Source organism: Neophocaena asiaeorientalis, unplaced genomic scaffold (genome assembly GCF_003031525.2).
Source record: "Neophocaena asiaeorientalis asiaeorientalis breed wild unplaced genomic scaffold, Neophocaena_asiaeorientalis_V1.1 scaffold251, whole genome shotgun sequence".
Taxonomy (NCBI): domain Eukaryota; kingdom Metazoa; phylum Chordata; class Mammalia; order Artiodactyla; family Phocoenidae; genus Neophocaena; species Neophocaena asiaeorientalis.
Window position 1 is genome coordinate 11,899,958 of NW_020173377.1, and position 14,439 is coordinate 11,914,396.

The 14,439-nt window shown below is 41.3% G+C and overlaps 1 protein-coding gene across 1 annotated transcript in view; it reads right to left on the bottom strand.

The window, feature by feature from the left end:
- ADAMTS9 (ADAM metallopeptidase with thrombospondin type 1 motif 9) overlaps nucleotides 1–14,439 on the bottom strand; it is a 169,921-nt gene that overhangs the window by 108,274 nt on the left and 47,208 nt on the right. The window contains exons 13-16 of the mRNA XM_024746320.1: nucleotides 6,907–7,088; nucleotides 6,680–6,816; nucleotides 4,782–4,899; nucleotides 4,445–4,540 (exon numbers count right to left, since the gene is read on the bottom strand). Coding sequence (XP_024602088.1) covers nucleotides 4,445–4,540; nucleotides 4,782–4,899; nucleotides 6,680–6,816; nucleotides 6,907–7,088 — 533 coding nt within the window. The remainder of the gene's footprint in view (nucleotides 1–4,444; nucleotides 4,541–4,781; nucleotides 4,900–6,679; nucleotides 6,817–6,906; nucleotides 7,089–14,439) is intronic.

A 14,439-nucleotide genomic window follows, 5' to 3' on the forward strand; every position in this document is an offset into this window, starting at 1 on the left:
TCGTGGAAGTGTGTCTCCAGAGCCTGTTAACCACTAAAGTTTTCTAAGAAGAAGGTCAATACATATCCATGAAACGAGTGAATGAATTCAGGCGTTATCTTACATACAAATTGAAAGCAAATATGTTTAGCTACAGATTTTTAAAAATTTAAGATATTTGTTCTGCTAGACTGCATGAGCCTCTTTAAGTAAAGCCAACATTTAAAAATGCACTTTTCTAAGCCTAAGAAAGATCCCAGTCCATAGTAGGTGCTCAGTCAACGATGTCGAAAGAACAAGTGATTGATGGAACCTGACATTCGTGACAAGGAGAACAGAGAGCTTCCAGCCAAATAACTGTTTCCCCGTCAGTGTAAACCTCTGACAACCTCATCTCCCCTGCAGCTCCTGTAGCGTGAGACCCACCAGCCACGCAAGATGTAGGAGTTTCAGTGGGTCACTGGTTGGAGACGAGGTTGTTTCTGTGGCACCTCAGGCCTCCTGAGGCTGCCTCCTAACGTGGGTCACTTACATGGCGGTGGCAGGATGTGCTGCCAGAAAAATCACCCAGTTCTTTCAAGCGAGGTCGCATGCTAGCTACTCAGCTGATGTTTCACTAAAGGGGGGAAACGAAATGTCACAAGGCCAGTTCTGTAAATTAAGCGATAATCCAGTTCTGGCTGTATTCAAAGAGCAATCATCTATCCTATGTTAATTCTGGGGCTCCTTTCCAATGTCTCCAGGCTTCCTCTCATGCTTATGCTGACCTGGGGGCATTTCACCCTTCACTGCATGCTCCTCATCCCATTAGATGGTGAGTAGGAAAGGAGATAGGAGTCATCAGGTGAAATGGAGTTCCTGCTTTATCTTGAACTGAATCGATTCCTGTCTTCCCACTGCCACCATTAATCAAGGGCTAAGTGTCCTGTAGACAAATAAGCACCATGGAAATGGCTCCTTTTTCTCCTAAAGAAAACACGAACATGGTAGCACTGGGTGCAACTTGGCTTTAACCCAACGGGAGGGAGGGGTCTATGCTGAAAGGATGACCTTTGACATGGAGACTTTCTGCTTCGGTACCTTGTGAAACAAATAGTTTCCTGAAAACAACAGTCTACTGCCCAACCTCCCACTAATGCGATTAGGGAGCTAATTTCCTGGGTTGGTTTCCCCCCCATTTCACCCATCAGAGCTGGGCTGCTACAAAGGCCCTCTCTCCTGGAAACCGCTCCTTCACCAACACATGCGAAAAGAGTATGGCTTGACTGACCTTGAAAAAAAAATGTGAGGTATACAGATGATCGCTTAGCAACCGAACAGCTAGGACTGGCCTCCAGCAAGACTCAACTGGGGGCTTTAAAATATTCTTAGAGCACTTGCTGCGCCTTCCGTCAAGCCAAGAGTAAACATTTACACCCGGCAGATTTGATGACAACATCATATTCCTCCTAACTTGTTAAGAAACCACTGTAAGGTTCAAAGGCTCTAAGGTCTTGACCCTCATGCTCGGTGAACTGTGACTCGCCATCTTTGCTTGGACTTTTCATTTGTTTCCAGAGAGACGTTCTTTGGCCAACAGGTAACTTTCCCATAATATTCCATTAAAGAGCCATGACTACCTCAGACTGTCTGTCCCAGATGACAAATCTTCTTTAATTTTGCTTTCATTCTCTACAAGGAGATTAAGAAACCTCTAGCGAGAAATAAAAGGATATAAGAAGGCCCTCCCCAGTTCAGGCACCTGACCTGGCTGATGAAGTTGAATTGAACTGAGGCCACTGCTTGGAAAGAGATTATTTTTCCAAGAAGGAGAATAACAGTGGAGAATCCTTCTCCTTTTCGATGAGAAGAAAGGAACAGCTCAACATGGTGTTTGGCTCTCAGGAAATTAACCAATAAAGGGGGCTGCATGCAATGCTGCTGGATTTAATTAGGAAGTAGTAAGGCCACAGCAGTCACAGGTTCTAATTTATAATCCAGTCCACGAAGAAAAGTGCTTGACCCATTGTGCACACTGGTTGAAGGAGAAATGTGGGATTCCCCAAAAATAATTTGGATAGGGTCCTCAAGAACCTTGTTAACTGTTTTAAAAGGTACCACTCATTTGCATATTTAGGGTGAGGAAAAGCTGATGCAACCACTGAGAATTGATTCCAAGTAAGATTTTACAGTCTTTAAAGAAGGAATGATTCTGTATATTTCCATCATAACTCCATCCCCCCATTAGGCACATGGCAGGTACTCAGTAAGTGAAGACAGCATGAGCAGTAATTATTATTCAATAATTATTCAATAATTCAGCCATCATGTACTTAGTTCATATCATGTGAAGGCTTCCTATCAGGAGGTAAAAATATAAAGACACAGCTTCTGACCCTAAAACACTAGTGGTCACATGGATAAATAAGGAACAAGTCTCAACTGAGTGGATGGTGACTGCATCCTTTTGGCTGCTCAGGTCAAAACCATGGAGTCATCCTTGACCCTTCTCTTTCTCTCATACACCATATTCAACCCATCCACTAATCGTGATGGCTCTACCCTCAAAAGATATCCGGAATTTGACTGCGTACTGCCAATTCCACTGCTCCCACCTGGGGACAAGCCGCCAGCACATCTCTCTGACTACTGCAAGAACTTTCTAACCCATCTTTCTGTTTCTACCCTGTACCCTACCTACCGACCCCGTCTATTCTCAACGTAACAGCCAGGGTACTCTTTAAAAAATATAAATATGATTATATCATGTTTTTCCTTGGTTCAAAACCTCTAGTAGCTACCCTCGTCTTTCAAAGTTCAAGTCCTTTCAATGATTATATGGCCCTATATGATCTAGTCCTGAAACCTGTTTAATCTCATCTGGGACTCTCCTCTGTGCTTACAAAGCTCCAGCCACACTGGCCTCCCTCTATCCTTGGAACAAACTAGACATATTCCTCTTTTAAGGATTTCACATCGGCTGTTCCCTCTGCCTGGAATGCTCTTCCCCTAGACAGCCATTGTCTCTCACTACAATTCAAGCATTTCAACTCCACTGTTCCCACCCACTCTCAGTGTCCCAATTTCCTTTATGCTGCTCTGTTTTCTAATTTTACTTATTACCTTCTATTACCTGTTTATTGTCTATCTCCTTCCAGTAAAAAGTTCTAAGAAGACAGAAATTTTAATTTATTTTTTTAATGTTTTTGTTCTGTTTTGTTCATTGTGCCTAGAACAGGGCCTGGCACATATTAAATGAATGGCTGGCTGAATGAATGATGAGACATTGCAGAAAATGCTACAACAGAGGCATGTATAAATGTTATATTTAATTAGCACGCTTGGCTAAAGGGTCATTGCTTATCTATAAACGATTTCATGCAGACATTCCAAAATATAGATATGGGTTCTAATTCAATCCAACAAATTCTCATTTCTAACTCAATATTTCCAGATGTTTGGGCTAAGCCTCTGCAGAGGCGGTATTCAGATGCATGGAGTCCCTGCCTGGACATTATAAGAAAGTCCATTCATTTCTTTTAAAAACTGCCCAGCAAGACTGCCCTGATTTCTTCTAGATCTGAGTGCAAGTCGTGCCGCTTTTCAGAAGATGCTGGTTGTGCAAGGTGACTAGCTGAATCCCTTTCTGTCATTACCCCAGTCCCCATGTTCTTTTTTTAATGAAAAATAATTGGGTGAATTTCCTAATCACTTATGGAAGTTTACGGAATGATAATCTGAAGTGGGACTGGGCTGAGCAAACAGTTGAAAATGAACACAGGGTTGTTGGTGAGCTGTGCTTTGAAAACAGGAAGAGATATGAATTAATCATGTGCCTGGCCATGGTGAGAGAAAGATGAAGAAACTATGAAGTAACAAGATGGGCCATGTTAGCAATGACATAAGAAACATATTGCCAGTATAGAACCTTTTGGAATGACTGGGAATAATGAAATGTTGAATAAGTCCACCTGTGGTCTGCTATTGGTTAAGTCAACTAACACCTCTACTACAACACTGGCATGTCAGTTACCCAAAGGACAGATTTTTTTTTTTTTTTAAAGACTCAAAAAGAGCAATGATTTTAGGCTAAACTTACAAGGCAAATACTTCCAAAATTTGATTTGGGGATATATGGGGATATATGTATATGTATAGCTGATTCACCCTGTTATACAGCAGAAACTAACACACCATTGTAAAGCAATTATACTCCAATAAAGATGTTAATGGAGCCCATTTTCTAAGACCCAGAGTCAATTCCTTGATATTGACTACTATAACTACACAACTCTTAAATCAACAGGCTAAGGGTATAATGTACAAGGGAGAAATAAAATAATGAGTTTCAAGATCAACTTCTTTCTTTTATGAAAATACATGACATCTGAAATCTGTCCACCTGCTGTAGGGGAAAGGAAGTAGCCTCTGCCAACTGCTCCAGAGAACCAGAATTCCTGCAAATGGCAGGGGGCACCCATCTCACCTAAGTAGTTATCATCCTCTGATTTCCCTGAGAAACTGTGCTGCCGCACATCGATACTGGTAGCACCAGCTGGAATTCGGACCACAACATTGTAACCTGGAAAGAAGTGAGCAGAAATTGAGCATTCCACAGATTGGTTCATTTTCTCTAAGCATGGTGTAAAAGGTGGCAACAAAGGAATACAATATAATTCTCACTATTAGGTGCCTTATGGGTAATGTACCTTATCAAGACTCATTTTACACTTGACATGAATACTTTTACATATTACACGTGGTTAACAATGTTTACACTTTGACTATTTTCCTTCTCATGGTTCTTAGGAACAAATTCTTACCATAATGTACTGTATTAAATGTTCCTGCCACTGTTTTGCACGAAGAATTATCGCCACCACAAACCCCACATTTATCTCTCCGGGCTTTTGAGTTTAAAACATGATCGCATCCAGCTTGCTTTTAAAAAGAAAACAGTTGAAATACATGGTAAGTATTAGAGAGATTATAAAATGATAAGTAATGTGTTTCTTTGAATGAGGTGCATTCAAAATGACAAGAACTTTTAAGTCTCTTTAAACTTTCAAGGGCTGGGAACTCAAATTGTCTTTAGCCTTGCTGTGGGAAAATGTGGTCCTTGGACCAGCAGCCATGGGCATCCCCAGTGATGTTGGGGATGCAGAATCTTAGGCCCCACCCAGATGTACTGAGTCAGAGTAGATTTTTCTGGCATGCTAATAAGACCCTTAAGTGCTTCGTCTACAGATTAAAGTTAGAGAAGCACTAGTCTACAAGTAAGTAAAGTAAATGAGAAAAATAGCTCAGGAATGAAAAAAAACAGGGGGAGGTTGAGGACTGTATCCCATTAAAGAGCTCACACCGCATCTTAAGGGAGCAGCCGCTGTCCACTGCGGGCTACTGCTGCCATGCAGAAATAGGAGCCCAGTGTTGACGTACCCCAATGTTTCAAAAGGGACTGGAAAATTTGATTTTATGTGAAATCCCCTATGTTTAAATACAGGCTATGAATGGAGGACAAAAGCATGACTCCAGGCTGCCAGGTTGAGGCCTCAGGCTCTAAGCGGCCTCTTTAATTTCTTCACATCTTAATGCAATGCAGCAGTGTAGGCTGGGGTCTGAAAAGGTCACCGGCAATCAGCAGAAGACCAGGACAGAGTTCACATCCTCAACTACTTTGTTCCTTCGAATGAACTAGTCTTTGCGGAGACACTCAATGTTTTGCTCTAGCGCACGGACTAAAAAGGAAGTCCGCGCTGTAGCTGTGGGTCAGGAGGTGGGTGAAGCTCACAGGGGCTCTTCAATCAAACCCTATCAATGAGCAGCTCCAATGTGCCCTGGACTTCATGCAAGGAACAGATACATCATCTCAGAGCCTGGCTGCGAGGGATGAGTTCTGACTGGTGAGAGCAGGGAAATGGTGCCAAGCCCTCAAGAAATCAGCACTCTGACGCTTTACCATCTGCCAGAAGGGTCTCAATTTCCCTCCCAAGAATAATTTGCCTGTATGTCTCTGGTAGAAGTTATCCTGCTTCAAATCAGAAATCTGAGTGAGGCCGGCTCTTCCTCGTAACATCTTTTTGGAGCACAGCTATTCAATCTACAAAACTCACTGTCAGGAAGCTTTTGGGTTTAACCTTATGCACTGTGGTTATCGTAAAGAAGTGTGTATGTGTGTCAATTATAATAAATCTTCACAGGGAGGTTTTTTTCAGACTCCCACAGAGAGTGTCAGAAAAATCTAGGGCAGTGGTTCTCAAACTCTGGCATGCATCAGAACCAGGTGGTGCTGGGAGGGATAAATTAGGAGTTTGGGACTAAGAGATACACACTACTATATGGAAAAGAGATAACCAACAAGAACCTACTGTATAGCACAGGGAACTATACTCGATATTTTGTAATAACCTATAAGGGAAAATAATCTGAAAAAGAATACACACACACATATGTAACTGCATCACTTTGCTGTACACCTGGAACTAACACAACGTTGTAAATCAACTATACTTCAATAAAAAAAAATAAATCAAATAAAATAAAACATAAAGAAAAAAAAAGAATTAGGTGGTGCTGATGTTGGTCCGGGGGCCCCCACTTTGAGAACCACTGCCCTGGAGATGATGCACAGATACTAGCAGCTGCTATTCTATCAAGGAAGCCACACATCACAGCTTGGCAGCAAGACAACACAGTGAAGAAATCGCCATCTGGGACTCACCCGGCAAAGGCCTTGGACACAGATGTCATTGGTGTCCTGGCCACATGGAGTTCCATCGACCACTCTGTCACGGAGCTGATAGTAGGCCGTGTTCCCCGCCACCCTGCAGAACAGCTTGCAGCGGTCCTTCATCAAAACTAGACAGGAGAAACACCATGCAACGTGACTTTTGTGCCTGGACCCCGTGCCAGCCTGCCAGCCACGAGCACGTCCCCAGATGCACTTACTTCCACTGTACTTCGGGACCCAGCGCACGTTCGGAAGCAGACCATTGATGTTGAAATGCTTTCCATCGAAGTGAGCACACTGTTCGTCTCGGAAGTCTCGCTTCTGCTTCGGACATGGCTCCGTGTTGCAGGACTTAAATTTCATTCTGCGCCCTACACAGTACTTCCCGCCATTTTTTGGCCTGAGAAAAGGTAAAGAACACACGTGTTGTATTATAATGTATTTCTCCCCATTACTTGATAATGTAAAGAACACACATACTGTATTATAACGTATTTCTCTAATGTATCATAATGTCATGTATTACAATGTGGCTTCCTGTCTTTGAGGGAAGCAAATGTGAAGTGGACAGTGACAGTGGCCAGGGCAAGGGCTCTGGAATCTGGGTTTGCACTCTGCCTTCAATATCATTAAGTGTATAACCCTGGGCCAGTCACTGAAGGTCCTTGAGCCTCAGCCCTTCCATTTGTAGAATGGGAAGGCACCACCTGGTAAGGCTGTTTTGAAGATAAAATGGGAGAACATCTAACTTAAAGTGTGAAACATAAAACCTGGCATCTATTAGGCCATTCTGTGTCCTCCTTCCCGTGAACAGCCATAGTCCTTCAGTTTTAAAAACACAGAAGGCCAAGGGTACAAATGAGTACTTGGAATCCTCCTGTCTAGCTTCCGTATCATGGTACTTTCATGTGCAACCATCCTAAAACTTGCACCATTCCATTTCCATTCATTTCTGTCCCTCTTCTCTCTTCCTCTCTCTCCCTGCGTGAGCGTTGTTTTTGCTTTGTTTTACAAATAAGATGGAATAAGATGTGCTCATATTTTGACTAACTTAACAGGAGAGGGTGTAAAGGTTTCATTAACTTTTGTGTGACAAGAGTATGGAGGACGCCTTGCAAAGCATCACAATGCAAATTTAATCTCAGCATGCAACCCCGTTCATGGATTTTCCAGATGTGACCCAGAGAGTATATTAAACAACCCGTCTCCCGGCAGTCAACAGCTTGCCAAGTGCATCACAGAGACGGGAAGATCACAGAATCAGAGGAAATTGGACTCACTCACAGCCCAGGGCTGGAGCAGCTCGGATACCAGAGCTACTCAGATACCACAGGTACCACAGTTGAGGGCACCTCTCAAACTGAAAGATTTCTACCTTTTCTCTTTAGAATAAATCTTTCAGAGTAATTTGGACCATAAGAAGTGGTTTTTTTGGTTTTGTTTTTTGGCTTTGTTTTGTTAACAGGGCTTGGGGAAGGGAAATATATCCATGACTATAAAATACAGAATGAGGGGCAGTCTAGCTGAGCCCGTGAGGCTCTAGAGTTGCATCTGGCTTCTTGTCTTGGCCCCACCCTCACTGTGTGACCTTAGACAGAGTTCTTAGCCTCCCAGAGCTTCAGTTTTCCTCTTCTCTGAAATGAGTGCACACAGCAAATGCCTAAAAATGTTAGTGACTATGATGTTACGTGTCAGCACAACCCAACCTAATCCCATCCGATTCAGTAGTTTCTTTGTTTTGAGTACCAAATCTGAGCTATGACGTGTGCACCGTGAGGCAAGTCTCAGTGGTACTGCAGAGTGCCTGAGCCTCAGGAAGGGCTGCCTGGCCATGATGCTGTCATAAACATGTTCCATCCACCAAAGATTTGTAGAGGGAGGTAAGAGCATGGGCTTTGCAGTTACAAGCTGGGCAACCTTGTGTAAGTTACCTGGTCTCCGTAAGCTTCATTCTGCACATGTAAACAGAGATGATGCTGTGCGCCTGAAAGGCTTGTTATAAACGAGGAGCTCAGCAAGGAGTCTCATAACTAACTATTCATTGTCATTATGAAGAAGACTGCATCTAGGGATGCAAAACGGCTCAAAACCCAACAGTATCTATGTCTTATCATTTCCCCATTAGGCCCATATGATTTATATCTGCCTTGTGTGCTTGACTCGCCCATATTCACTCATATCTTGCCCAAGGGGAGGGTAGCTGAGGTACTTTTATATCAAGGGATGGAAGGTTCAGAGAAGTTAAGGACTTTGCCCAAGGTAACACAGCTAATAAAAGAACAGAGACAGGACTGGAATCCAAGCTTCCCAGGTTCTCCCACTGTGCTCTTCCTGCTTCATTCTCCAGGAACTATGGTCCAGAGTCCTGTCTTTTTCTTTTTTGGTGCCATTTAGAGATACAGCCTTGGTTTTCTGGATACCAAGTTCTTCTCTCAGTACCAAAGCACCCCAGTCTCACGCATAAAATATCACTGATGACACATGAATAATAGATCAGGCTCATAACGCTGTAAAACCTGTTTTTCCTTCTACAAGGCAGACCCCTTCAATTTTTTTCTCAAATTGAAATGATCTCTGTGGAATCTATTTAAATGTCCCAACAAACTACAATGGATCCATCAGATCATTTACCTGTTGTCTGAAAGTAACTCATATTTCTTTCCCTTTGAAAATAAATTTTTTTCAGTGATTTTTTTTCTTTCGGTTCTCTTATATAAGAAGTCTTTTCTGACTCTTGAAATTGATCAAGAGCAGCAGTTCCTTGGGCAGCAAAGAGTTAACATTTGCAGGTGGCTTCCTGATTCACATGGTAACAGAATCCACCTTTGCTTGCTTTGACCACTATCAAATGTCAAAGAGCATTTTGTGACTTACTTCTATAAATGACATTTAAAAAAATAAAGAACACACAGAAAACAGTCCATGTAAAAGGCAATATTGCCGAAGGTTATAGATACAGATTCTGGAAACAGGATTTGAATCCCAGCCTTGCCTCTTAACCATGGTGCAATCGTAGGTAAATCGCTCAGTGTTGCTAAGCCTCAGTTTCCCGACCCGTAAAAGAAAGATGATGCTTTACTTCAAGGGCTGAGTGAGGATTAACGGGTTAATAGATTCAAAGCACTTGAACAAGGCCAGCCATACAGTAAATGTTTAGCTATTACAAGGGTCTGTAAACTACAGCCTGTGGGCCAAATCCAGCCTACTACCTGTTTTCACATGGCCAGTGAGATAAGAATAGTTTTTACATTCTAAAAAAATTTAGAAATAAATAAAAACAATATTTTGAGACACAAGAATTATATGAAATTCAAATTTCCCTGTTCATAAATAAGAGTTCTATTGGAACACAGTTACACCCACTCTATACGTGTTATCTACGCATGTTTTTCACTGTATCAGCAAAGTTGAATAGCAAGGACAGCCATCCTATGGTCCACAAAAACTAAGATATTTATTATCTGACCCTTTACGGAAAAAGTTTGCTGACCCCTGAGTAGTCTAGTGTACAGGGCACCATGTCACTTTGCAACTTTGTCACTGACTCTGCATAGCCATCCTGTGCAGTAGGTAGTAGCATCCTTGTTTCTGAACCCTTGCTTGAACTGGGCTCAGAAATGTTAAGTAACCTGGCAAGGTCACATGCAGTTAAGTCAGACACACTGGCTGAGAGACCAAGGCAGGTCTCCCTGACCCAAAGCCCACAGTCTGGCCTCTCTCCCACGCTGCCTCTCTTGAGACAGGTCTCTTTTCCATTTCAAAACTGATTCTATGACTTTATTTGCTTTTTATGTAAAGGCAAATGATATTTTATGAATAAGCATAAATTTGTCCTTTAGAAATATATGGCTTTTTAAATATCCTAGACAACAGGACCTCTGCTTGATTTGCATGTCCTGTGTAATGAGGAGGGCTTTACACAACGGAACTTACGTTTCAGCATGGAGAAATTCATGTTTTAATTTAATAATTTAGCTGGATGGAACTTTTTTCCCCATATAGGCAAATACTGAAAATTATAGGAAATGGAGCTTTAAAAATAATATTAACGCATTTTCTAACTATTAAGATGCTTTTAAAATAATGCTTGTCGAATAGGGATGGAAAGGACTGAAGGAAACTGCTGATTAATTTCTATGAAAGTAACTATATTCAGCACAGGCAAGCTGAATCATATATACAAAGACAATTCACGGTGCCGCGTGGCCAAAGCTATGACAGAATTTTTGCCAAGATCATGGCAGGTGTATTCTACTCTCAAGGAAAGTTAAACTTTGGTCTGCAAATGGGTTTGAAAAGAAATCTCAACATCTATGTTTACTTACGATGAATTACAGTTAGCACAAGGAAGAAATTTCTAATGATACAACAGGCGGCCTGAGAAGGTAGTGTATTTTCTATATTTGGAGGGTTTTAAGAAGCGGTCTAATAACCGATTACGGAGAATGCTGAAAGAATATTCAAGGATTAGATGGTGTGGGCCAGGGAACCATACTAGCGATCGTTAATAATTCTGCCAAATGGGGCAGTCTATGGGACTGGGTATCTCTATTCATTCATTAGTTAACGGCTCTCCCACAGCAACCAATTCTCAATATTTCAAAAGACATATTGACTTATGACGGGGTTACGCCCTGTTAAACCCATTGTCATTTGAAAGTATCTTAAGTCGAAAATTCATTTAATGCACTTAACTTACTGGACATCCTAGCTTGGCCTAGCCTACCTTTAATACGCTCAAAACACTCAGGTTAGCCTACAGTTGGGCAAAGTCATCTAACACAAAGCTTATTTTATAATAAAGTATTGACTGTCTCTCATAATGTATTGAAGACTGTACTGAAAGTAAACAACAGAAGGGTTATCTGGGTACAGAATGGTTCTAAGTGTATTAGTTGTTTACCCTCATGATCGTGTGGCTGACTGGGAGGTGCAGTGGCCACCGCTGCCCAACATCAACAGGGCATCGTACCGCGTATCACTAGCCTGACCAAAGATCAAAATGCAAAATCTGAAGCACTCTTTCTACTGAATGCGAATTGCTTTTGCACTGCTGTAAAGAAATCTTAAGTCTAACCATCATAAGTTGGGGACCATCTGTAAGTTCATCCAACTCAGCGCTCAAAAGAACTTTGCTGCCATTCTTTACACCCAAATGAGAGACTGGTTTTCTTACATGAAACAAACATATGTTTATTCTCTTTTATGGAAGATATCATAAGCAGTTGCTACACTCAAAGCCTAAGTGGGAAATATTTAGTTCACAAATCCTGTCTTTTCTCAAATCTATGAGTTTATTATTATTCTTTAATTTAACCTATCTCCTAATTTAAAAGCAAAAGAGAAGCATGGGAAGAAGGAAATACTTTGCCTTTCCTAAAGAACTCGTGTGATTTTTTATGGACTACAACAATTCTATAAACCATTTTGTTCCAGCTACCAGGAAGCTCAGAGCCAAATTTAGAGCACAAAACAACAAGTATATGGGCCAATGGCCTGGTAATGCATCGTCTATTTCCAGCGCTTTGTCTTGTTTTGGTACTCCAAGTTATGTTTTTGGTCATTCTGATTTTAAATTTTATTCTATTACATGTTTCTTATACATCAGGTGACCACATAATTGTTTAATTCAGGACACTTTTGAGAATTGAAAGGGGAGCTATCAATAACTTCTCCAGGACAACAGATGTAAACCGGGACCATCCTTACACACCAGAACATATGCTTATCTTATATGTAGGGCGTCAGTCGAAAATGGGATTAAAAACATAAAGCATTTAAAGATAAAACATTAGGGCTCCATTCTCATGATGGTGAACCAGTTTGGACCAACAACTTTTTTGGGATCTGAAATTAGAAAGGAGATGCTTTCTAAAGCTTGCTCATCAAGTATAGCACGATCCCATGCACATGGCAAGGCTGCTTCTCTTTTTTAGCTTTCATGCTTTCAAGGAAAATAAAAAACCTAAAACTATAGCTTAAAGTATGCAGATGCTAAATAAATACATTTTTGAATCACACGAATACAGTGAAAACGTAAGAACAACCCAGTGTTCTCAATAAAGGTATACCTTGGATTCTGAAAATGGAGCTCTTCATTACAGTCTAAGGGCTCCGCAAACTGAGAAAAGCATTTTGCCAGCAGTGGGGGTGGGGCTGGGAGGGGCTGCATTCTCTGAAACTTCCTGAGAATCAGGACAGCAACCACTTCCACATTCTACATAATGAACCAGTTGCTCTGCGAATTTCTCTGAACAAGCTCTTAAACTGATTTGGACCTGACTTTCCCTTTCCAGTGTCCCTTTCCCTTGTCTAATTGACTCCCCCAGTGCCATCATAACCTTGGTTTTAAGAGGCAGACTCCTTCCTTAGTTCCCAGGGACATCCCGAAGTGCAAATAACTTGGAGGAGTTTTAATGAAATGATGTCAGCGGTGACACTCAGCTAGGTGGATTGTGTTATTTTAAAACCTCCCACAGCAAACAGCCAGGACAAGGACCTCTAATTGAAGTCTTTAATGATCGGTTCCTAACTTCTGAATGAGAGGATCTTTGCTTCACTTTGAAGCTCAAGATCTTTTCCTGCTGAGATCTTTACACTGGGTGATTTTCTTTGTCTGCTCCATTCCAATTATGCAGTGATTTATCTCTTTCCACTTTCCACACTGCTTTTAGAATTATTCTAAGACTATTAAAAAAAACAACCCCTCACTTCTTTTGAATGGAATATTCTTGAGTCAAAATGTTAACAGTACCTACTGTTTGCAATATCCACACTATCATGATGATAATAGCTCACTATAATAATCATGATTTGGTTCAATGTAGCCACCCAAGAGTTTTTAAGTTTTAAAAAAATTCATCATATCTGCTGCTAGCTTAAAATGCTTTATTTTAAAACTTCAACAGTACAAGCAGCTAGGATATATAACTGATTTTAACAAGCAAGCTGTGGAACAGTATATATAGGATGACCCTTATTTTATATTCTTTAATATTTATTTCATATAATACATATTACATCTATAATCTCTTTTAAAAGTTTGAAATAACACACAACAAATTATTTTTTAGTGGTTATTTCTTGTGGGGGAGTATTGGGGGTAAGAATAATAAGGGCAGTAAGTTTTTTTTGTGTGTTTTTTTTTTGCGGTACGCTGGCCTCTCACTGCTGTGGCCCCTCCCATTGCGGAGCACAGGCTCCGGACGCGCAGGCTCAGCGGCCATGGCTCATGGGCCCAGCCGCTCCGCGGCACGTGGGATCCTCCCGGACCGCGGCACGAACCCGTGTTCCCTGCATCGGCAGGCGGACGCTCAACCACTGCGCCACCAGGGAAGCCCCGGCAGTAAGTTTTTATATGATATACTTGTGTATCTGAATTTTTTGAAACCATCTACTATTATTTATATTATTATTTTAAATACTAAGTATAGACACTATGGCAAAATCTAACCTAACGTGTATTAGTTTATATCCATAGCTACAGTGTTACTTTTACAGACCAGAGCCTATGTCTTATAGCTCTTTACTTGTCCTTAGAGATTAATATTACGTGGATATGAAGTAATGTTGGACTGTGAACAAAAATAAATTAAAATAAATTGATCCCCATCTGTGCTTTGGACTATACAGATTACTTATTTAGACCAGGGCTTGCAACAGCAGGCTAAAGCTATGTCCTTTTTGGTATACACAATTCATATTCTCCTTATAAAAAATTGGAAGCACCCCACCCTTGGTCTGAAGTACTC